At 31.1% G+C, this 22827-nt stretch overlaps 3 protein-coding genes across 3 annotated transcripts; 1 reads left to right on the forward strand and 2 right to left on the reverse strand.

Annotated features, from left to right (window-relative positions):
- Nucleotides 1–171: 171 nt before the first annotated feature.
- On the reverse strand, nt 172–6482 carry LOC108777025 (transcription elongation factor SPT5-like). Its single transcript, XM_018543809.1, has 12 exons — nt 6415–6482; nt 5867–5945; nt 4725–4828; nt 4327–4618; nt 4022–4248; nt 3431–3926; nt 2794–3136; nt 2126–2718; nt 1726–2030; nt 1228–1602; nt 583–731; nt 172–432 (listed from the first exon to the last, which is right to left on the reverse strand). Exons 1-12 carry the CDS (start codon nt 6431–6433, stop codon nt 193–195), a joined length of 3222 nt encoding a protein of 1073 aa, XP_018399311.1. The 5' UTR covers nt 6434–6482; the 3' UTR covers nt 172–192.
- Nucleotides 6483–8070: 1588 nt separating this feature from the next.
- LOC108777033 (uncharacterized) lies at nt 8071–12386 on the forward strand. Its single transcript, XM_018543818.1, has 12 exons — nt 8071–8259; nt 8841–9069; nt 9144–9391; nt 9520–9709; nt 9817–9972; nt 10395–10566; nt 11374–11478; nt 11578–11660; nt 11819–11883; nt 11970–12013; nt 12102–12222; nt 12297–12386. Exons 1-12 carry the CDS (start codon nt 8071–8073, stop codon nt 12384–12386), a joined length of 1692 nt encoding a protein of 563 aa, XP_018399320.1.
- Nucleotides 12387–14261: 1875 nt separating this feature from the next.
- On the reverse strand, nt 14262–22355 carry Oga (O-GlcNAcase). The gene is made up of 13 exons (XM_018543807.1): nt 22217–22355; nt 22025–22076; nt 21529–21862; nt 20800–21244; nt 19894–20474; nt 19508–19828; nt 19263–19437; nt 16995–17048; nt 15495–15580; nt 15230–15399; nt 14951–15146; nt 14713–14872; nt 14262–14530 (listed from the first exon to the last, which is right to left on the reverse strand). Exons 1-13 carry the CDS (start codon nt 22284–22286, stop codon nt 14394–14396), a joined length of 2781 nt encoding a protein of 926 aa, XP_018399309.1. The 5' UTR covers nt 22287–22355; the 3' UTR covers nt 14262–14393.
- Between the last annotated feature and the right edge of the window lie 472 nt (nt 22356–22827).

Consider the following 22827-nt stretch of genomic DNA (forward strand, 5'->3'; position numbering starts at 1 on the left):
AATATAAAATGCAAAATATTTTTATGTACGCCGTTCAAATACAAAATACACGATACAATATTGTCTTACAATTATCATTTTCAAATAAAAGTATTTTAAATACATGCCCAACCCTGAATTTATAAATAAATATGAGGTACATAAATATGAGGTTGAAGGAACGGACTGTTAAAGTTTTTGTATCATTCTATGCTATTTGTCTTTCATTTTACCTAACAATCGAAATTGGAAGAATTTTATCTCGTCCGTATTAATAAGCTTTACCACTCCCTCTTGATTGTCAATCGAAAGTAAAGTGCCGACGACTTCACGGTCTTCACCTTGAATCACTTTGACTCGATCGCCACTTGACGGTTTTACAGGTTCTAATTGTTTACATACTATGCTCACTACTCGATCTTCCGTAGGTAGATAAACACTGCACATATTACCCTGTCACAAAAATAAAATATATTATTTTTTTAAATTAAAACAATCACAAAAACACGCATATGTATAATAAATTATCGATATCCAATAATATCTTAATATTCAATAATGTCTGTATACATTCAAAATTAATTAATATTCAGAATCACTTACTGAAATTTGTTGGATAACTCCTTGTTGTCCAACGAGAGCAGAATCATTGTGGGTGTCACGAATGCGAACTTCAATATCTGTTGTATGCCAATCAGAATCGTTATCTGCGTCCATTTCTGAATGAGGTGTTAGTGGATTGTATGGACTATCTGCAAGAATGATCAATTATGTTACATAAACATTGAAATACTGAACTTTTTATCGAGTCTAACTTATCACAATGTGAAGAATATATTCTGTTACATATTGTGTGTATATATATATGTATATATATATATATCTCATATATATGTATCATTTATATGCAGTGTGAATAAAAAATTCTAAATCGGTGAAGATAATATCTTGAAAACTAATAAGCATTTCCGAAAGAAATGTTTCCTACAAAAGTTGTAGGGTTTTTAATAATCCATTCACTACTCTGGTCAATCTGCCTTAAGTATTTCAAGGTGAAGTCAAGATCACATCGATTTTTTAAAATGGCATATCCTATTTTTTATTCCAACATCTAAGAGCTGGCGTCAAGAGCTTTATAAAACACTATACACAAAGAATATACAAAAGTGTGCGTGCGTGCGTGCGTGCGAACACGCGCAATAAATCTTCATCTTTACTTTAGGATTCCTGCACATATATTATACTTACTAGGTGTATAATTGTTTAGCATCGTCAACGTGTTGTTGACATATCCAGTATTCGTTGTAGACGGAGTAGCAACGTAATTTTCAGGATTTGAGTATACAGTAGATGAATTTTCCATAGTACTCGATGAACATGAATCGAAGCTTTGTTCCGAGCCATATATAATGTTCGGAGTCTGTGGAATAAATGGTTCTTCAGTAGAAGGATATTTAAGAGGATAATTAAGTAAGCTATTCTCCTCTATGTTATATTCATCGAATTCGTTCATCCTAGCGGGTGTGTTACCAATTGTCGGATCCCAGATTCCAGATTGACCTGGTGTTCGTGAGCCATCTTGAGATGGTGTCAATGAACCGTAATGCGGAGTACGAGAACCATCTGTAAGATTGGAATTAAAAAGTATTATGCGCTTTCCATATATCATATATATGTATAATATAATAATAAAAGAATAATCCCACAACACGACAGAAGTACACAGATGTATAAATATATACTCACTTTCGTACGTCGGCGTTTGTCCACCGATTTCATTTGGAGTTCTGTTGTAGCTGCTGAAGCTACCATCCCTTGTTAAAACTCCGACGCTTGCTATATGAGAACGATCAACCGAGATGGTATGACACGTTGAATGCAATTCCACTCGTGCTGTCGTCTGCGTCGCATCTTTCACGAAACCCACATTTCCTTTATAAGGTCCACTTGTTATTTTAACGATGACACCTATTAATTCTCGGTCACGTCTTACACCCCCGACGCCGCTACCTTTGCCTCTTCTATCTTCACTGCTTCGTTCAAAACTACCTCTGTAAGATTGAGCAATAATTCTTACATATAAGATAAACTTTGAAAGGCTATATAATAAAATGATTTTATAGAATGAGAAAATAAAAGATACTACCCGCTGGGATGCATCGGGGAGGTCATTTTAGGTGACATAAAGCCTACCAGTAGTGGTGACATAGAATTAGTAGAAATTGTCTTATTTCCACCGGACAACTGTAAATGTCTGGTCTTACATACAAATATTCCACCGTTGTCAATGAATATTCTCGAGTGCAAAAAAGCAAAACTTCTGTAAAGATGTTTAATTTCACCTCCTCGACCGGCATGCATTCCGTCAATTACTTTAACAATATCCTTGTTTTGTATAATGTTTTGTTGAGAGTCCAGTGCGATCGCATTTCTGCTTTCGCGAAGCTTCGTAAGACCTTGCGGTCTTGCTTCGACTACTTTCCCATGTATAGACAAAACATGGAAATTCTCACGTTCCAATCGAACGATAACACCAACTGTCTGTGCATCTAACTGCACCAAGTCACCCCATTGGAATTTGCCTAAGCTGTCGACACCAGTTGCCACATCGGAACACAATTGTAGATCCCTCGGAAAAACCTCGAGTTCGTGCATTGACAAATCGGAGAATAAAACTATTCTGTTTTGTTCTGCTCTAACAATTATACCTGTGTCGCCTTCGTATCGTCCTGCTATAATCTGCAGATTAATTAAAACCAGATTTTTTTATAATGTCATAAGGAAAAATATAGTTTTCTGACGCGCTATATTTACTTTTACGTGATCGCCTTGCACAAAATATTTTCGTAATTCTGAAGCTTGGAATTCCAAAACTTCTTTAAGTTCTTCATGTTTCGGCATAACCATAATCGTGTTTCCATCCAAGGAAATGATTTTTCCCCGTAAATTTATAAGTTCACCCTTGCATACTTCTACTTTATCTCCAGTACTAAAGGAATAAAATTGATCTTTTTTTCCAGATGTTCCAAATTCTGGTGTTTCATTGGAATCTATTTCAATATCTTGCAGCGCTTCTTCAAATTTTTCCAATTCGGAAAGTGTAGGTTTAATACCCTCCGCGCAAATGTTATTTATGGAAAAATCTTTATAAAGAAATCTACACAAAAGAAATTATTTTAATTGATCAAAATTATGTTTACATAAATATACGTATATAAGTGACATCATATATAATATCAAATCTTATTGGATCGTGAAGGTTTAAATACCGATGAGTTGCCGTAACAGTCGAGCTAGATCTCGGGTGCATCTATATAATGCGTGTGAATTTATATACTACACGTATGGAGATTTTTAAATGCGCGCCGAAATATTTTTAGACTTACAACGCAAACTCTAATAAACTTCGGCAGTATACTATCATATAATAACATTATAAAATAAAACAAACCCTTTATGATTATATTTATTTCCTTCGAAAATATGGAAATCTCCGTTTTTCGCAACTTCTCCTCCAACAGCACGAATTGCTTCAGGATTGAATGGTTTCGCTGGTTGCCTGCTCTTCTTGCATTTCGATACGTTGGATTCGTTCTGCACTGTTCTCAACGCGCCACGAAATTTATTGTAATCGATTCTCGGAAGCAATTTCAAATGAACATGATTTTGTGCTAAGTCGATATAATCAATCTGAGCTAAATCATCTTTATAAATGCCTCGTTTTAAACGGACCCATTGTTTAGGTTTTAAATAAGTGTGCTCTTTAACTATCCGCAGCACGTCTGTCATCTCTTTAATAGGTACCATTTGTTGCTTCCATGTACCGAATCTGAGGCTTCCAATATTTTTAATAGCAGCTTTTACATGCGACTGCTTGTAAGCTTCTATGTATATATATCCTTTCACTCCTTCCGATGCAACAACAGATTTTATTTGAAGAGGTTCATCTAAAATTTTTAAAAAGCAAAAGAATATTTAGAGACATGCAAAAAGACCAATAAGATATACTTCGGTATGATAATCTGTCAAATATATTTCTCACTTGAATTCTGATATGTGATGAACTTGCGCATCAGTAACAGTGCTGTAGCTTTTTCTTCTCCTATTCGACATTTTACCATCCATAAATTTGGATCTTTCACGCCCGGCAATAAAGTTTGTTGAATTATTTCCTCACTCATTTTTTTGTCACCGTCGCCAAAACGATAACCGGCTGTCGATTTACTATATTTTTCCCGAAGGTACTCCTCTATTTCATCTTCATCCGAACTAAAAAATATGTTCATTAAAGGATCAAAGATTTTTTATTGAAGTATGTGAAATTATCTTCAAATTCTGAATACTAACTCCCAAAGATTTATATTTCTACGTCGTCTCTCAATTTCACGCGCAGTCGGTCCTAATTCGTCCACTTCATTTTCGATTATACCGAATTCTTGCGCACCTTCTTCCCATTCGTCATCATCCTCCACATCGTCGTCTACCTCAGCTTCATCTATGATGAAGCTAGCAATTCTACTTTTCTTTTTCTTCTTTCTCCGCTTATCATCATCTTCTTCTTCGTCTTCATCATCATCTTCTTCTTCTTGTTCAACTTCTCGCTCTTCTTTATTTTCACTGATATTGTCTGAGTCTTCCGCTGGAATCATAAAATGTCAAACGTAACATACAAACATAAATAAAAAATTATAAAAGTCACCGAATTTTATTCACTTGTATAATTAAAAATTTTCAATTTTTCATACTTTCAGGTTCTTCTTCTGATTCCACAAATTCTGATATGTAGAGTGGTTCTTCTTCTTCTGAGCTGACATCTTCTGATTTTCTTTTTGTGTATTTAATTTTCATGCTATAAATAAAATAAGTATTATGTTTTAATATCCTATTCCATCGGTAAAAAATATTACCTCGGCCGGGAGTCGAACCCGGATCGCTTGCTTTACGCGCGAATCCGAAAATCATGATTAAAATAATTTTATTGAATAATAAGAAAAATATAATTCTGGAATACATTTTGGAACAGAAAAAAAGCAACGGTTAATTCTATTATGTTGATGAACCATGTTTATGAGAATTTTTCCGTTTTTACAAAAATAATTTTTTTTTAAACTCATTATTATTAAAATCGTGACTCTTGTTTGCACTGTATTAATCCAATATAAAAGCTATTCTGTTTAACTAAATTTTTTTACAGTTTATATTGTTTACGGTTTATCTCTCTTTTTCTTTTTTTTTCTCTCTCTCTCTCTCTCTATATTAAAGAAAAGAAGACAAAAGGTGAACCGTGGACATATAAGAAATTCATCTAAAAAGAACAAACCCCTAGTATCAGGCTACTCCTTGTCCTAATGAATAAACTGCAACGTTCACAAAACGTTAGCGTTCTAAGAATGGATCTGACACAGAGATAACCCGCGAACATATACAATAGCTTTTATACAGGTCTCTATGTATTTGACTTCATACAGAGAGATATGTATACACTCTCTCTATACAATAATCACCTTCACTATACAAAATCTGCTTACTTATTCTATATAGTGCAAGTAACAGTCACGACTTTAATAATAATTAATTTTAATGAAAAAAAAAGATTTTTATAAAAACAAAGAAATTATTGTAAACATAGCTCGATAAAAACAATAAACTCAATTGTTGCTTTTTTTTCTGTTAAAATATGTACTAAACTTATATTTTTCGCTATTTCCCGGATAGGAAAAATTAGGGAAATTATTTTAATTTAGGAATCAGTTTTTTATTTCTACACTCTCTGAACTGGTGCACACAACGCAATAAGGGTGATCTAAAATATCCGATATATGTGAAATTACACAATTCGAAGTGTATTGGATACTTTAAAATCATCTAACGATGATGCAGAACGTACCAAGATCTGGATAAATTCTTGAATTTCAAGTTTCGTGAAAAACTCCTGTTTCGAGATCTTCTTGCAGCAGCAAATGTATCTGCAAATCAGTCTCGTCGTATATCTTCTACTTTCCTCTTATTATTTGGTTGGAGAAAAAGTTCTGTGGTATTTTATTAGCTCAAAATTGTATATTATAGGGGAGAATGTCCTAAATCGGACCGTGTTCCAAATCGGACTATGTTCCAAATCGGATTGATTCTATATGAAGAGATATACGCGTATCAAAGCATTTACGAGAATTTGCGAATATCGATAGACGCGTATATCTCTTCATATAGAATTTTGATTGAATAACTCTCTCAGGCGTATAAGGTAGACTTCCACTACAATGCCTTACTGATGAGTCCAGTAGTGGAAGCTGGGACGAAACGCCATAATTACGTGATACTCTTCGCAATATATTAGATTAATTAAAAAAAGGATTTTAACGAATTTATTGGCTCATTGCCCTTGTCTCTTTATATTAGTTTTTAAAAACTTATTACAAACAATTTTAAAATTATTACCTTCTTCTGAATTCGGCATATCGGGATTATTAGCACGCGGCGAACTATTATGAAAACAAAAATAGGAAACGTCGAGAATGCGTAAAACTCGCGCAGAATAATAGGAGCGATAGTTGTGGTAAATTGGCAAATTATAAAGTGTCACGACACAAAGTAAAATTAAATAAAACCATCAACCTATCAAAGCAACGAACGTGAATTGAACTAAACATTTGAACTGAATGCAAACCAAACAACGACTGAACGGACAGAAGACACAGCAACGTATTTCATACAGACTTGGCGTTCCCAACGTTCTTGGAATCATTTTGTCCTTGTTCATATTACACAAGGGCAAGTTATGTGAATGTGTAAGCGCCAAATGGAAAACACTCACATTATAATAAAAGAATTCTATAGAATGTGTTCCAAAATTTACTGCCAGTACTGAATCTATAATGCACGTAACGTAAACAGACTTAGTACTTTTAGGCAGTTGAGACACAGCCATAAAGTATATTGGAGCGAGCCTTTCCTATAATAAATTGAAGTATCGGAGACTTATAGACATAAGACAGCCACTTTCTGATCATTCGCGTTAGTCAGAGTGAGATATATAATACATGCCGTTTCTTATTCTTATTCATACGATGTTACTAAGAAAATATACGGCACTCTCTTATGATCAATCTCTGATTAAAAGGTCTCTACACTAAACTATAAAAAACTGCGATCAAAAAAAGGAAGATATACATGGGCGTTCATAAGATTTTTTCTAAAAGGGGATATGATTCAAAATATAATAATAATAGTAATATTAATATTAATATTATTATATACGTATACTGCAATTACTAGACTGCGGATATTTATGCAAAAAGATTTAACCGAATATTTTATATAAAATGCATATTTTTCATAAACTTTACATATTTCATGTATTCTTTAAGTAGGTACATAGTAGGTAGATCATATATCATAATTATATGATGGAATACACAGCTAATTCGAGTTTCCGCAAAGACAGTAGGCATTTAAAGCGAAATCTATTTTCGGATCCGTATTGATGTTTTGCGAGTATATCTGAGACCAGACAGACAGTTGAGAAAAAAAGGTAAACTATACAATCTTACATATCCGAAGTGCTGTCTCCGCGAAATTGAGTATCTATTATTTATGTAACAGCTCCGTTTAAAATTGGAAAAATATAATATCGACGATTATGAATCGTCAATTTTGATTACGTGATCTATTTTAATGCTAAAAATGAGCATCAAGTGTTAGCACTATTATAAATGTATATATAAAGAAATTTTATTCTTTATTATTATATGTTCTTTTTAAACTTAAACTTATTTTAAAATAAAAATATATATAATATGATAACAAACATTTTATTAATTTTCTCCCACAAGAACGAGTAAAAATAAATAAATTTGTTTCCGTATATAAAGTATTTTTGATACTATTATTCAAGTTCCAGAAATTGAATTCTTATTTTAAATACACACACACACACACACACACACACACACACACACACACACACACACACACCCATGTACTGTACACTATACTATAGTATGTGCAAAGATGGCAAGTCACCTAGGTAACAGATAAACAAGAAAGTTATAATCACTGCCGAATAGGTTGTTTATCTTTAATATTTTGTTTGACATGTCTGAGGACATCGCTGCAAATCTGCTCGCGCAATATTACGCAATTTCTGAAGAATCAAAAACTAAAAAATTTCCCTCGATCCTAGAATGTATGGGCAGCATAGAGAATAACTCGGATAAATTGATCGGTGAACAATCAACTGTGGACACAAACGGTGATGACACATCCAAAGAAACGGAAGTACAGGTACAAATTTTATTACAACTCTGTCATTATTCGTAAACTGGATTTATTTTTTATAAATAATATAATGACACTGTGTTATTATTATTAATCTGGATTTATTTCTATTAAATATGAGTGACAATGCAGTTATCCGTTTAAACAGGATAACAATAGTAGATACTTTATTCGAAGAGCTAGAAGAGCATAAAAAATTTCAGTTGTCCTTTCGATTTTAATAATCGAAATATCATATATATTACCATTGCTGTCACATATTTGAATAAATTAAGAAATATCTTTTACTTAAATATAATACGACTGAAATATCTTATAAATATGATTCAAATAACTGAATTAGATTTTTTAAAAATCTGGATGTCCTTTACTGTTCAAATTAATTCAATTAAAACCTTTTTATACTTACTTTTGTTAGAAGTTGAGAATATTCATAACAAAAATAAGATGTAAAGAAATTCATGTTATTTATTGAAATAATTACTGCGGTATAAAACATGAAAATTAGAGAGACATACATTTGACATATGAATTTCTATTATAAAATATATATACATGTAAACAATACTTTAACATCATGCACGCAGGAAAATGATATTGAAAATAAAGAAGAGAATTCTGAAATTGATACGCCAACGAGATCCTCGCGAGCGTTGAGATGGGAAGCATTAAAAGACAACGAAGAAACATCATCCGAGTTCGATATTATTTTCGAGGCAAATGCAACGGGTAATTTATTCGAAAATATGTATACCTTCTCTGGCAAAGAGACGCACGATCATGCCGCATACAGCAAAACTGCCTCTACTACTTTAGGTAAATACAAATAAATGATTGTAGATGAAAATGAATTTCTGTTTTAATATATAATATCTTTACTGTACGAGAAGGTTTGGAAGACAATGAAGGGAACGATTCGTATCTCTCGCTTAGTGAAGATATATTACCGGACAGTGCTTCAGATATTTCTTCAATAGCAGGGAAGAAGAGAACGAAAAAATCTACGATTACCTTCGTTCCACCTTCGACACCGCCGTTAAACAGAAGTCCGATATATAACGAGACTTTTGTAGATTTAACAAGCACTGGCCTTACGTCACTTCCTATCGAAATGATTGAGAAATATCCTGCGATACAAGTACGAACTTAATATTTACGAAGTCAGAAACGTTTGCAAGATTTAGATTCAGATTTCTTCTTTTTTTCAGTACGTCACTTTTATATCACATTGTTTCATTTTGTGTTGAACGGTTCATTGAATTTTAGATGCTGTATCTAGAGAATAATAATCTCCCCGAGCTTCCTGAAAGACTTTTCATTTCCCTGCAAAATTTACAATGGCTGGACGTTCGAAATAATCTATTAACAAGTTTACCTACAAGCATTAAGTCGCATCCTTCGCTAGAGACCATCCTGTTGCAAGGAAATAAAATCGAAAAATTGCCATTAGAACTTTGTAAGGAACTTGCAATGCAAGTAATCAGATGTATAACAATTACTTCGTTAATTATCATTAGTTGCCTTCCTTTTTTTTTATATACTTATATATAGTTTTTATTGTAGGTCTCGTGCCGAAACTTAAAATTCTCAACGTAGCATATAATCCTATCATTGCCCCTTCAAAGGATATTATAGCTCTTGGATGTTCAAGTATTCTGAACTATCTCCGATCTGAATGGAATAAATTATATCCGAATGAGCCCGTGACATTTGTGAAACGTAAGAATTTCACATATCCTAGTGCAATTTAGTTGCACTATAATAAAGCATGTATACATAGAAACAAAATAGTTTCACTGAAGTCTCTAAAAATGTAATTTTAGAAATGTAGATCTGAAAATAATTATGTTGAGCTATGAAAATAATTATAGAACACTCAAATAGAATGTCAAAACTTTTTGTAGCATTAGACATTATTTTTCAATTTCCAACTTAATTATTGTTATTATTAATTATTTAATTTAATTATTTAATTATTTAATTTAATTATTTTTAGTTTTAGATGTCCATCTATCTAAATTTTTTAATACTTTAGTAAAATCTTCCTCTCCGTGTATTAGCGATATATTTAACTTTATCAATTAAACAAATAAATTGCAACAATTATTACTAATTAAAATTATATTAAATTTATATTTTAGAAAAGATTGAGCCGAAAGCATCAACGATCCTATGTTATCGTTCTCCGCGTGAAAAACAATGGAAATTGTCAAAAATTCCGCGACGAGTATCGAAAAGTACGAACGACATTAGCGGTTCATTCAAAGGCTCTGCGGTTAGAAAGAAAAGCAAAGTTTACAAGCCCAGTAACAGGTATAGCAATCTACATAATGATACCTTTTTAACGAATTTGGTAAACAGTATCAACAATACGCGTAACAATAGTGTGGCGGATTCTCTTTGTGCATCGTGCAAAAGAAACTTTGCTGTTACCCAATGTAAGAACGAAAGTAATGAAAAGGAGAAAGATAATGATGAGGTAAACTATAATCAGAACGAAAAATGCAAGCAGCACAAATTTTTAAAAATTATAACTTCGTGTCACGACATTAAGAGAACTTGCATTAGGGGAGAGATCGCCGAAGTGGATGCAAAAATCTTGCATTTAATCGGGCCGTCGCCCAGATCATGTTACATTAGACAGAATATTACAGAACTGATAACGTATAAGCATTATCGCGAAAAAGAATGTAGAATTAAAACAATCAGTAATGAGACGAAACACATTACACTCCCGAAATCGTATTATTCTACAGTGTTCAACGAAGAAAAAATGAAATGTAGAAATATTGAACATTCAGAGCTGATTTTCGATATTGTGACAAAAGACATGCAGCGAATACAATTGCGACCAATGCAGTTGAAAGACTCACGCAGCATGTTATCGTGCTTGGAGAATTATCTCGAAATCAAAAAAGCTAATTAGGTTTTAATTACATGCTGTTAAATCTTATTATTACATATATTTTTATTAACAATACAAAATATTGATATATGAGTTAATGTAATTTAAATATATATACATATATATATATACTATATATGTAAAATGCAGAAATTTAAAAAATTAAAAAGAATAAAAATTTCGTGTAAAAAATATGATGAATATTTTGTATTTAGATGTGAAGGTACAGGTACTAATATTGTCATGGAACAACAGCAACAATGGATTTCTAAAGCAAGAGATTTGCTGAGCGCACAATCAGCAACAATTCAAAAAATTAAGTAAGGCATCTACTTGAATCATTCTTATTAATTGTAAACTGTTGTTTACAATTAAATTGTTAACTATAAACAGATGCAACTGTATTGTATAATATGCAGGGATTTAGATACTGTAAAAGAATGGAGACGTAACAAACAAAGTTTCAATAAAAGCATGGAAAAGATATCGAGAAGAAATGAAGGTATAATCCAATAAATGTCTATAAAAAGTAAGATTTATATAATCGAACTTTCATATTTTTAATTTATCAAGATCTAAACGTAAAATATGAACACATTTGAATATATATTATAATAAAATACTTCGTATCATATCACACATAAAATATTTATTTATTAGATGATATTCCATTCGCAATCAACATTGAAGATTATCCAACAATACAGAAACGTTCACAAAAAGCGGTATGATAATTTAATATTTATATTTTGTTCGAGAATATTATAAATCTGAAAAAAAGTAAACATTTTTTTATTACTGTCCAATTTAGGGAGAATATGAAGATAATCAGAAACAGAAAAAGTTAAAATTAGTGTAAGTTTAAATGAATAATGTACTTTTTATATCATGATAAAATATCATGCCTAGAGTGTGTGTGTCAATCTTCAAAATTTAATTTCAGAAATATAAATCGGAAGATTCAAGAATTGTCGGGATTCTTGCAAAAGTTTGAAATTACAAAATCTTCAGAAATGTTGACGCCTAAATCTAAACAAAAATATCTGCAAACTGAAATTGAAAAGGTATATTCTAAAATTATTTCATTTTGGTCAAAGTTTATTAATACAATTAAAATTACTGTGGATTTATTTCATAGCTTTCACATTTTCAAAAAGAAGTGCATAATTTAAGAAGATACAACGAAATTATGTCAGCTCCAACAAATTCTCCAAATAATTTATCTTAACACTTATTTCTTTTATTTTTAATGAAAATTTATTTAATGAGGCATTTATTTAAATGAAACAATATTATACGACATACGTTATAATATTAATTTCAAGACTAATCATGGTGACATATGTCAAGGTAATTGGCAAGAAATAAGTGAATATGTGTGTATGGTCTCATGCATAATTAATAATGAAAACAAGGTTATTAAAAGATACATATAATATATATATTTTTCAAAGCATCCGCAAGAATTCTTAAAATAATTTTGAGAGAAAACGTCTTCTAATTTCCTTGCTAATGCATTCAATCATGCGGTATAAAAGTTCTAAAAGCAACATACATATATTACCACCAAAATACAAATAAAATTTAGCTCGTGATAATACAACATTTATGCGATAGTCACGAATGTTCTTTTTTACCTTTGTACATGGCACTCAATTAAGCTTTGTAATAAAGTTTATAGAGGTACAATACAAAATTGGGAAACTATTTTATAAATAGTATAGTTATACTAAGTTATTATATTATAGTCAATACCAATAATAGATATAAGGCAAATAATCTGTATAAAATCTTGTGTATAATTAATTTTTTATAAACTTACAATTACTTTTTATTACAATTAATTTGTATTAATCTTATACACTTCATACATTTATATATTTAACTTATATAATTTTTCAAAAATTAATAGTTAATTTATTAACACTTTCATAAACATATATAATAAGAAACATAAATCATCACTTATATAAATATGTATATCTTACATGCATATATAATGTACGTTATTGTTCTCGTTATGACATTGCGCTATTTTGTTTGTATTCTCTTATACTTGTATTAATAAAGTATAAGTTAATAAAATTTGTTTCTAAAATTAATGCATCTATTATTTAAAAGTGCGTTTTAAAGTATTTAATTAAAGTAATATGGAATAATTAGTATAGAAGGAAACATCTAATATATATTTTGCTTCAATAATAATGGATGATAAATATCTTTTATGTAGGTGACTTACATATCACATTTCGTAATTTTATTCATTATATAAAACATACATACATGCGTATTGTAGTTATAGGGTTGACTGAAGTAGCCCATAATAAAAACTATGTGAGACAACATATATAGGAGAGAAACCTAAAAAACTTTGTTATTGAAGCTTTAATGTATATTACAAGTTTATTGAGCAGTAAGCACTATGGAATCTATATGTATATATTCATATATAATATACATCTGACATCAGATATACATTATACTACATATTTAAAATCTGAACCGTGTCATAATTTTCACATTTATTCAAAGAAAGTCTAAAGCGTATTTAAAAAAAAGTGCACTTATTTAAATTGTATTCAGTCATTCTTATGTATCATCTTGATAAGAAAATACGTTTTAATAAATTTGTTTCAACAATTTATTAATGAACACACTGGCATTTCATTATGCACGTATTGAGAATTTGATATATACATACCACGATTCAGATAAGCATTCTAATTGGATTTATATCAATCAACTATTATAAAGTGTTACATAGTATAGTAATATATAATATGTAGACGTGATTGTTAATAAAGTAAAGAATGTAATTCATGTTATATTAAAAACAAATCTGATTATGCTTATTATATCTCTTTTATGACATAACAGAAGTTTCAGTATAATATTAAAATTTAGCATTACGTTATATATACATATTTATGTACACTTGTATCAAATATGATACGATTAAAGATCGTGATATACTATGAGAAAGATTATTGTATTATATCAAATATATTAGAAATAATGTTACAGATATTTCCAATTGCTGATATTCTCAAAAAAGTACTTTTAACCTTTCACATTAGCATAATTACATTTTAAAAAGGTCTTGAATAAAGGCGTTTAATTTTATTACTATTATTTCTGTATTTTAGCAGCAATCCTAAGAAACCATCGTTTTCCTAGGAGATGGTTCAAGCAAATATACTTTGTTGATGAAAATCATGGGAGCATTGATTCTCTGTTAGAAACTTCTACACATAGTTTTGATTCCAGGATATTCTTCATGCGCCGGATTTAAATCAACGAAGCCCAATTTGCCATAGAATTCATGAGATTCTTTATCCGTTGACAACATCGTTGTGTGTACTCCAAAAGAACCTGCTTCACAAAACATTTCCCACAAATACATTTATATTTGAAAATGAAAATGTAAAATTATATTCAAACATTAAACATATTATATTACAAATATTATGTATAATAATGAAAAAGTATGTACATCAATTTTCAATAAAGATTGAATTGATTATTTCAGTGTTTTAATAAAAAAAAAAACGTACCGTTTGCTCTTAAAGCTGCAAGAACACAGGTTACTAAACGTTTACAAATAGACTGATCTGACACACTGGGTAGTATACCGCATATAAGTTTCGACGGATGCTGTCTGCACAATTGTTCCGACACATCCGGAATAAATGAATGGAAGTACTGTATAGCATCCTGCAATTTTCATTTGAAAATTGTTAGTATATTATCATATAAAAAAATGTAAGTAAAATCATTAAAATGTTCCCCTACTTGAACGTTTTGTGGCAATTCGTTAATGCTATTGTCTAAAGAATATTTCATTCGCAATTCAGGAATCCATGAAACAGCCATTTTTTGATTGTAAGATTTTACATTTAACGTAGCCACTGCATAACCTGCTACACCATTTTCATCCTCAACAACCATACATAACTCTGGAGTCAACGTTAAAAATCCCCCGATAAGTCTAAATAAATAGATATGTATATTAAAAATTTGTTCAAAACAGAAATAAATATATTAATATAAATATTTAAAAAATATACATACCTGTCTGCTACAGCTGATGAAGTCGTACAATTATTAATTTGGTTGCACACCGCATAAACTGCCTCTTCATCACTTGGTAAGTACGGCCGAATTGTATATATCTTACTACTGGGCACTTCCGGTGCTTTATAGACAAATAAGTCATTACCACTATCAACTGGGATTAATCTCTAAACATATGAATAAAATATTCTTTAATGTTTCTCATCTTTTTTATAGCAAATTTTTTATAAGCAAACATAAATAAATGCCAGATTAAGTGTACCTGTAAATCAGCCGTAAGTCCACCACGAAAAACCCAGGGTTCCTGTTCTCCACTCATAAATGTTTCTTTCCAACCATTTGAAAACCCTATCCCAAGATACAGAATCATTTTTAATAAATCACGAAATGCTAGAGTTAAATTCGCGCGTTATGCGTGTAGTTTAATTTCGATTGGCCTCCACTGCTCTGGGCATCAATTTTGCTTAAATCTTTAACATGCAAAAGTACAATTCGATTGAAAATATCTTTCTTTCTCTCGTTTATTCCGGAATACTTTTCCGCTCTACATTAAATAGAGTATGAGAGAAAGAATGATTGATCCAATCGGATAACTAAGGTGCATCAATTTTTATTGAGTTAAAATAAAGATTAGATAGAGAGGTAAATTATATATATATATATTTTAATGTATAATATAAAGCCAAAAAATATGTATTTTTAAAGATTTTAATAGTATTTTCATTGTATTGAATATTATGTTCTATTCCCGAAGAGATTGTAATTATAGTAAATAGATAAAAAGAATGAAATTTTGCACCAAAGCTCGCGCAATGCTAAACTCTTGAAGCACTGGATTTAGGATTTGGGGAAAAGATCTGGTATAATAGTCCAGTTTGCCAATATGCGCCTGAAATAAAACTCTTATCACGCCTGAAAAGAATATAGTTTCTGAAACTAAGTAAAACAAATTAGTGTGTGCAGGCAAGTTGGCAAAAGGAGCGTGGGAGCGTTGATCATTTAAGATAAAAAAAGAACATTTTTGCATATAATTGGTAATTCACAAGACATCGATACAAATAAAAAATTCAGAAATATCTTATTACATTATATAAAAGTATTTTATCATAAATGATCAAAGATCACAATTTGCAGGCGGGAAACGTTCAAGAGTTTATAACTTCTTTGCTAAATTGTGCCAATTCTATATAATTCTTTGATGGACTTACTTCAAAAACGCAAAAATATGTATATATTAAAATAAATATACGTATTAAACATTTCAATCATATTTTTTTAAATATATACCTAAAAAAATCTAATTAAAAAATAGCATTAAAAATAATTATGCATAAACATGAATTATACAAGTAAAAAATTAATTTATCAAAAAACAAAATTATTAATAGTAAAATTATCGTAAAAATGTAATATGTGCAACAGATTATAAAACAAGATTCATGTGTATTATACGCAATTTTACTATTGATGTAAAATAATGAAATTAAATATGCAAATATATAGCCTATAATCTTTGCGATATATAGGAAGTATGTCCATCATATAGCGAATCGTGAAAATAAATGTGCTTTGTACACATTGATTTTTCAAGCTATTGCAACGCTGCTTCTAAGCATACATTTTTCGCTCGTGTTAAACGAGATGATATCTTTTGTAAAGTCCCAAACAAAAATTTAGAAATGCAACTATCACTGCAATGTTTGAAACTTTGTTATTTCGCGCGCTTTCTGCCGTGTTACTCAAAGACTGTTAAACCGCATACATGTGTAGCTGCCCTGGGTAAACGTCGTCATCGCCGATGGGAATCTGCCAAACGCTATCAACAAGACAAAAAAACACAGAAATGAAAGTTAGTAAATGAACCAAAGCTGTACTGATCCTGATACATTATATTCCACAGGAGCATATCATTACAAATCTTAAATCACTGCATATAATTTTAATTGGAATATATACATTAAGAGCATATATAATTATACGTACATTTTTCGATTCAAATGATTTTAATATTAAACATAATTACACAATAATTTATATATAGAATAAACTCCTGTGTCATGTTATCTGTAAAGAAAGTCGATTGATATGTTAATAGCTGGTTTAAGATTTACTTTTAAATTCAATTTTTGTTCACTCCATAATGATGCTGTTGAATGTCATCTCATAAAATCATCGTTTTCATCATTGCTACAAATAATTATTTCATTATTGCATGAAAAAGCCACATCAATTTATTTCACGTTTTCAATCAGACGTGTATTATTTATGAGTTAGATTTTAATTAAACAATTTTAAACATAGATGCAACATTTTTTAAAATATATTGTGTATAATAATATAAATTTCATTAAACAAAAAAATAGATGTGACTTGTTTATATAAAAATGTCAAAATAAATCACCGGCCATTAGTCAGAATTATTTTTAAATAGATATAAAAATGTTGAAATAGCATAAAATTGTCAAATAAATATCAATTTTATATATATATATATTTTTTTTTTTCGCAATATCTGTATTTAATTTTTACATGTTCGTGTCTTTTCTATCTTTAAAAGTATTTAACAAGTAAAAATATATTATGTCTTATATAATTCTGACTTATGGTGAAGTTTTTACTACGCGCATATTGCGATACATTTATCTCTAATGCGCAGAAACAAATGCATACAGAGTTCAATATGTAGATTATGCTATATGCATTTCCGAATATTACTGATAATCTTTATTACTTACTTTATATTATCCATAAATTTTGCAAATTATTATATCATTTAGTATATTTTAAATATAATAAGTATTATATTTCAGTGGCTATCATTCTTTTAAACAAACTCTAAATGAAAAAATGTTTTAAAATTAATATTTCTAAAATAATTAAACAATGTTTAAGTAAAAACCAACTATGTTTTTTTACTTATCTGATATACATACACAGTGTCAAAAATATCATGAAAAAATTATATGGAATAATTTATCAATCAGTAATTTACGGATTTTAGAGAGCACAGATATTTAAAAAAATGATTTCGCAACACCAGTTTACATCAGTCTACAAGGAAATGTAACAATATTGTTATAAATTATTAAATTTCCTGGAATATTATATTAGTATTATATAATCTCCAGTATTCAATTTATTAAATATTTATAATAAATAATTAATATATTAACATCTAATTGTAAGTTTCGATAAACTTCACGTAAAGCTAATACTGAACAATCCACTCGTATTTTGTTAGGATAATATAATATAATAATTTTGACAATAACCATATCTTGATAAAGCTTAAGTAAGTACGTTATTATACTATTTTTAGGATTAAATCGATAAAACAGATTTTCCTTGCAAAAAGATAAAATTATTAATAAAAAAATAAAGTAACATTCACTTACCGATACACAAGACACTTTTGTTCTGAAATATAAGTATAGGTAATAAATATTATAATAAGAGAATTCAACAACAGCACTTGTCTGTAGTACAATAGATATAATTTTAAATTTGATTAAATTCGAAATCAAAAAGACTAATTTTTATGATAAGTGAATATCATTGTGTTACTAGAACATACACAATAAATTCATATATCTCGAATTTAAAAAATTAATATTATTCACTTGCATATGTAGATTTTTACCAGCGTACTACCATTTCATAGACTTTCTTTATATGTAATATATATAATAGCAAAAGTATGTATATTTATTAAAATTCTTATCTTGATTCATACATATTTCTGATATTTGACAAAAATTTATTTATAATATGCACATGCGTAATTTAAAAAATAATAAATTAAATTAAAGAATTTTATAAAATTAAAGATTACTTTGATTATATTCATTTAAATTTATAAATACAAATATACATGAATTTTTAATAGAAATCATCAATTATTTTTCACTGCAAATTATTATTATTTTAATTTTACTAACTGTTAAAATAAACTCTTTGAAGGTATATTTAACATATTTTTAGTATTGTCAATATATCAGATAATATCATATATGAATCAAAAGCAACTTACCTAGCCATTTTACGTAACTATTTAGGAGAGACACAACTCCTCTCATATCCCATACGTACGCGTACAAATCGTACAGTAACTCACGATTATTACAATACGTGAGTCTTTGGAATAATCTATTTACCGCATTACACATGTCGTTCAATTTAGCTGCACGGAGATGCCATTCTTCAATCTAAAGCCATTTATTATATACATATAGTATGACATCAAGTTCGTTGAAATAAATTAATTTTGCAACTCACATCTGATTCAGATGTGTGTTCTTCTTCCTTAGATTTTTTCATAACAACATAAGCGTTGCTTTTCAACCAATTAAATTCTTGCAGCAATTGAATTCCTTGACCTCCATGCTCAAATGGCAAGTAAAACAGATCACACAAGAGTGACAGATCCTCATGCGTAAGTTGTTTTTCAATATCTATAGGTTCCTGTGATACTGTATCCGCGTTGTCGGAACTTTCGTGATTTTCGCTATCATTTTCTATAATCATTTGTGTACCATTGACTGTGGGAGAAACGCCGTCCACTTCTACTTGCATACTTCCAGAAGCTTCGCTACATGTCTAGCAAACAAAAATCACACGGTATACATGGATAATTAAATTCCCGAAAATTTTTAATAACTTACAGAAGAGTTATCTACCATAGCGTCATCCTCCGCTGGAATTTTTGCTACATGCGCCGGAGAATTGTTTGGAGTGGTATTACAGTCCATAGGTTCTATAGAAGACAATCCTGTTGAGGGTGGTTCATTGCTCATATTGCTGGTTAACGTAGTCAGAACAGGCTCGCTGATTACTTTTATATCTGACACTAAAGAATTCATCACAGGTCCAGATGGAGGTACAAAGCTATCGCTGCCTGTCACACTTGAGCAAACTTCGGCCAATGCTTGAAGATGATTAGAATTCGTCCCAGGCGTAGGCGTGGCAGGAACTGTGGTTGTTGTCGTTGATGTAAGACTCATACACGTGTTCACGGAGGGAATAATTGGAATAGGTATCGTAGGCGCAACACATGGTTGCGGTTTGGCTATTACTCCCCAAGCTGCTTTTTTCTTGTCAAACTCTAATAACCATTCACTTATTGCATTTTTCAAAGCATGTCGAGGGTGATACATGTTTGGTGATAATGTTGACGGAACATCTTCACCAAGAACGCCATCCTCTGTCTCGGTTTCTAATTTAATATCCGCTGATACAGTATCATCTGCAATACAGAACAATCAATTCATTCTTATATCTGTGCATACACTTATCATATAATACGCATATGGAAAATTAAAATTAAACGAATGTAGGAAGACTGAAAGTTAAATTTACTTTTTTAATGTATCACACTTATAGTAGGTGTTTTTCAATTGATGACACAAATTGACACAAACATCATTCTATCTTTCTTGACATTTTAGTGAGTAACAAAAATAGAATGACACTTGTATCATAAAGTGTAAAACACTTATTATCTTGTGACAGTTTTAGTTCAAAAGCTTATCTTAAAAAATTGATAAAATAGAATACAGCAAAAATCTCACTTAGACTTAGGTCTCTCTTTCCATCCACGTTGCATCTGCTCCATTGAGCCAATGTATGAATTGCTATAAAATTTGCTCCATATTCGCAGTTAGGATTAGTTAAAACTCCTCTAAGCTTAGGTATAAGATCAGGAGAACGACCAGAATATGGTCCAAGAAATACTCTTTTCTGGTCGTAATCGTTGGCATGTAAATTATCCCAAATAACAGGCGGTCTCCTGAGCACTTCTGTGATTTCTTCAATGGACTCCACTGTTAAAAGTCTCGATATAACTTTAGATCCGGTCCACATTATATCAATTTCCTGAGCTAATTTACTTCCCAGAGTGTTGAGATATTCTGAAGATGCGACATTTGGCATCGCACGTGTTGCGCAATATTGCGTAGGGCACAGAAGAAAACGAGGTTGGCCAAGATGTTGGAAAATATCGTTTGTGACAGAAACCTGTAAGAAAAATAATAATATAAAAGCAATGCATTATGTAAGATAATGCTTTATATGTCTCTATATAAGAGAGTTCATAACTGACAAGATATAAATTTTATTCTCATTTTACATATGTTTCAATTTGTAAAAGATTGATTGGAAGACTATAATAAAGAAATCATAACACGTTTTGAAAACATTAAATTAACATACATTCAGAAATACTAAGAAATATGTCAAATTAAACATTAAAATTGCTGTTAGAACTTGTATATCATATAAACATTGTACTGCATACATACTTGAGCATGTGCGAATGACTGAAATATTTCTTTATCGGCTTCACTCATTTCTGGCTCAATGTCATCAAATAACAACGCAAATGCTGTACAACCAAATTGACTGACTTGTTCCAATTTTCTTTTCAAAGCGGTGACTTCCTTCGAACTGGAATATGTGATATCTAATCCAGGAGATAATGCATAATAAAAAGTTATTCCATATTCCCTAGCAGCTGTAATTAGACCAGTCAAATGTTCAGCTTCCTCCACTGTATACAGATCTCTCCAATAAGCACGATGTTTATAATCATCTTTTGGCGCATACAAGTAAGAGTCCATTCCCCATTTTTTCAATCTAAGTAACATGTATAATTTACAATTAATGATCAATTAATATAATCAGAAAAGAGAAGAAACATGATGTTCCATGAAACAGAATTCATTAAAAAATGACTGACAAATGTTTGACCCTCATAAATTCTCCTTTGATGGAAATGCATTCAGGATGAGAGCTTACTTTTGAAAAAGATCTTTTCGCTGCTCGGTGGTCCATGGTCGTCCATAGAAACCTTCAAACAAAGAAATGTGTCAAACGCCTGGGGGCAAAAGACGCAGTGTCATACCATATAAGAGGTTTGAGCTACATTCCCCAATAAGTACAAGATTCGGTATACATATATATATATATATACGCGATCTGTCCACATACCTTCCACAACACCGCAGATAAAATTGCCGTTCTTCGTGTTAAGATTTGCGGCACCGTTCGTTTCTGTCATCGCGGATCGCGCAGGACGAGCACGTCCGCCCTCGAGAATCCAGACGACAGCTGGAGGCAACGGGACAGCCCGCCGCGATGTCTTACGAATTCCCCGCGGAAGGGGGAGGGGCCGGGAAGAGAAAGAGGAACCTGCGGGATGATAGCGATGGGCCCGATGCGACACACGACGTGGGCCACTCGACGTAATTACACGACGATTGTGGGGTAACGCACGTCGCTACATGTACGTCGCGCGACGCGATGGCATAACTCGTGTCGCCGTCGTGATTCCCGCGAATCCCGCGGGAAGATATTCAGGAGCGAGGATCAGCGAATCGGACGAACTGCGGCCAATACGCGCCGATCGATACCGCCGAACGATCTGTCGATCCATCGAGGCCACGAACGCGAGGCGCGAATACGACGCGGGACACGGAAGAAACAGGCGATGCTCCTTGCACGCCGCGACGGCGGTATCTGACACTTCTGACAATCGTAAAGTGGATCTCCACCAGGATCTCACCGCCCCAGAGATGATAAAGTTTCACCCATCGCCCTAT

This window comes from Cyphomyrmex costatus, unplaced genomic scaffold, assembly GCF_001594065.2.
Source record: "Cyphomyrmex costatus isolate MS0001 unplaced genomic scaffold, Ccosl1.0 scaffold4, whole genome shotgun sequence".
Taxonomy (NCBI): Eukaryota; Metazoa; Arthropoda; class Insecta; order Hymenoptera; family Formicidae; genus Cyphomyrmex; species Cyphomyrmex costatus.

Coding starts and splice junctions, on each gene's coding strand:
- LOC108777025 (XM_018543809.1), bottom strand. Junction 4,619..4,724: donor ATCAGAAGAAGAACCTGAAA/GTATGAAAAATT, acceptor TTATGATTCCAG/CGGAAGACTCAGACAATATC. Junction 2,031..2,125: donor TCCCCGATGCATCCCAGCGG/GTAGTATCTTTT, acceptor TCAATCTTACAG/AGGTAGTTTTGAACGAAGCA.
- LOC108777033 (XM_018543818.1), top strand. CDS start 8,071: ATGTCTGAGGACATCGCTGCAAATCTGCTCGCGCAATATTACGCAATT. Junction 8,260..8,840: donor CCAAAGAAACGGAAGTACAG/GTACAAATTTTA, acceptor TCATGCACGCAG/GAAAATGATATTGAAAATAA. Junction 12,223..12,296: donor TGCAAACTGAAATTGAAAAG/GTATATTCTAAA, acceptor TTTATTTCATAG/CTTTCACATTTTCAAAAAGA.
- Oga (XM_018543807.1), bottom strand. CDS start 22,286: ATGACAGAAACGAACGGTGCCGCAAATCTTAACACGAAGAACGGCAAT. Junction 22,077..22,216: donor TATCTGCGGTGTTGTGGAAG/GTATGTGGACAG, acceptor CTTTGTTTGAAG/GTTTCTATGGACGACCATGG. Junction 17,049..19,262: donor TAGTTACGTAAAATGGCTAG/GTAAGTTGCTTT, acceptor TCTTGTTGATAG/CGTTTGGCAGATTCCCATCG.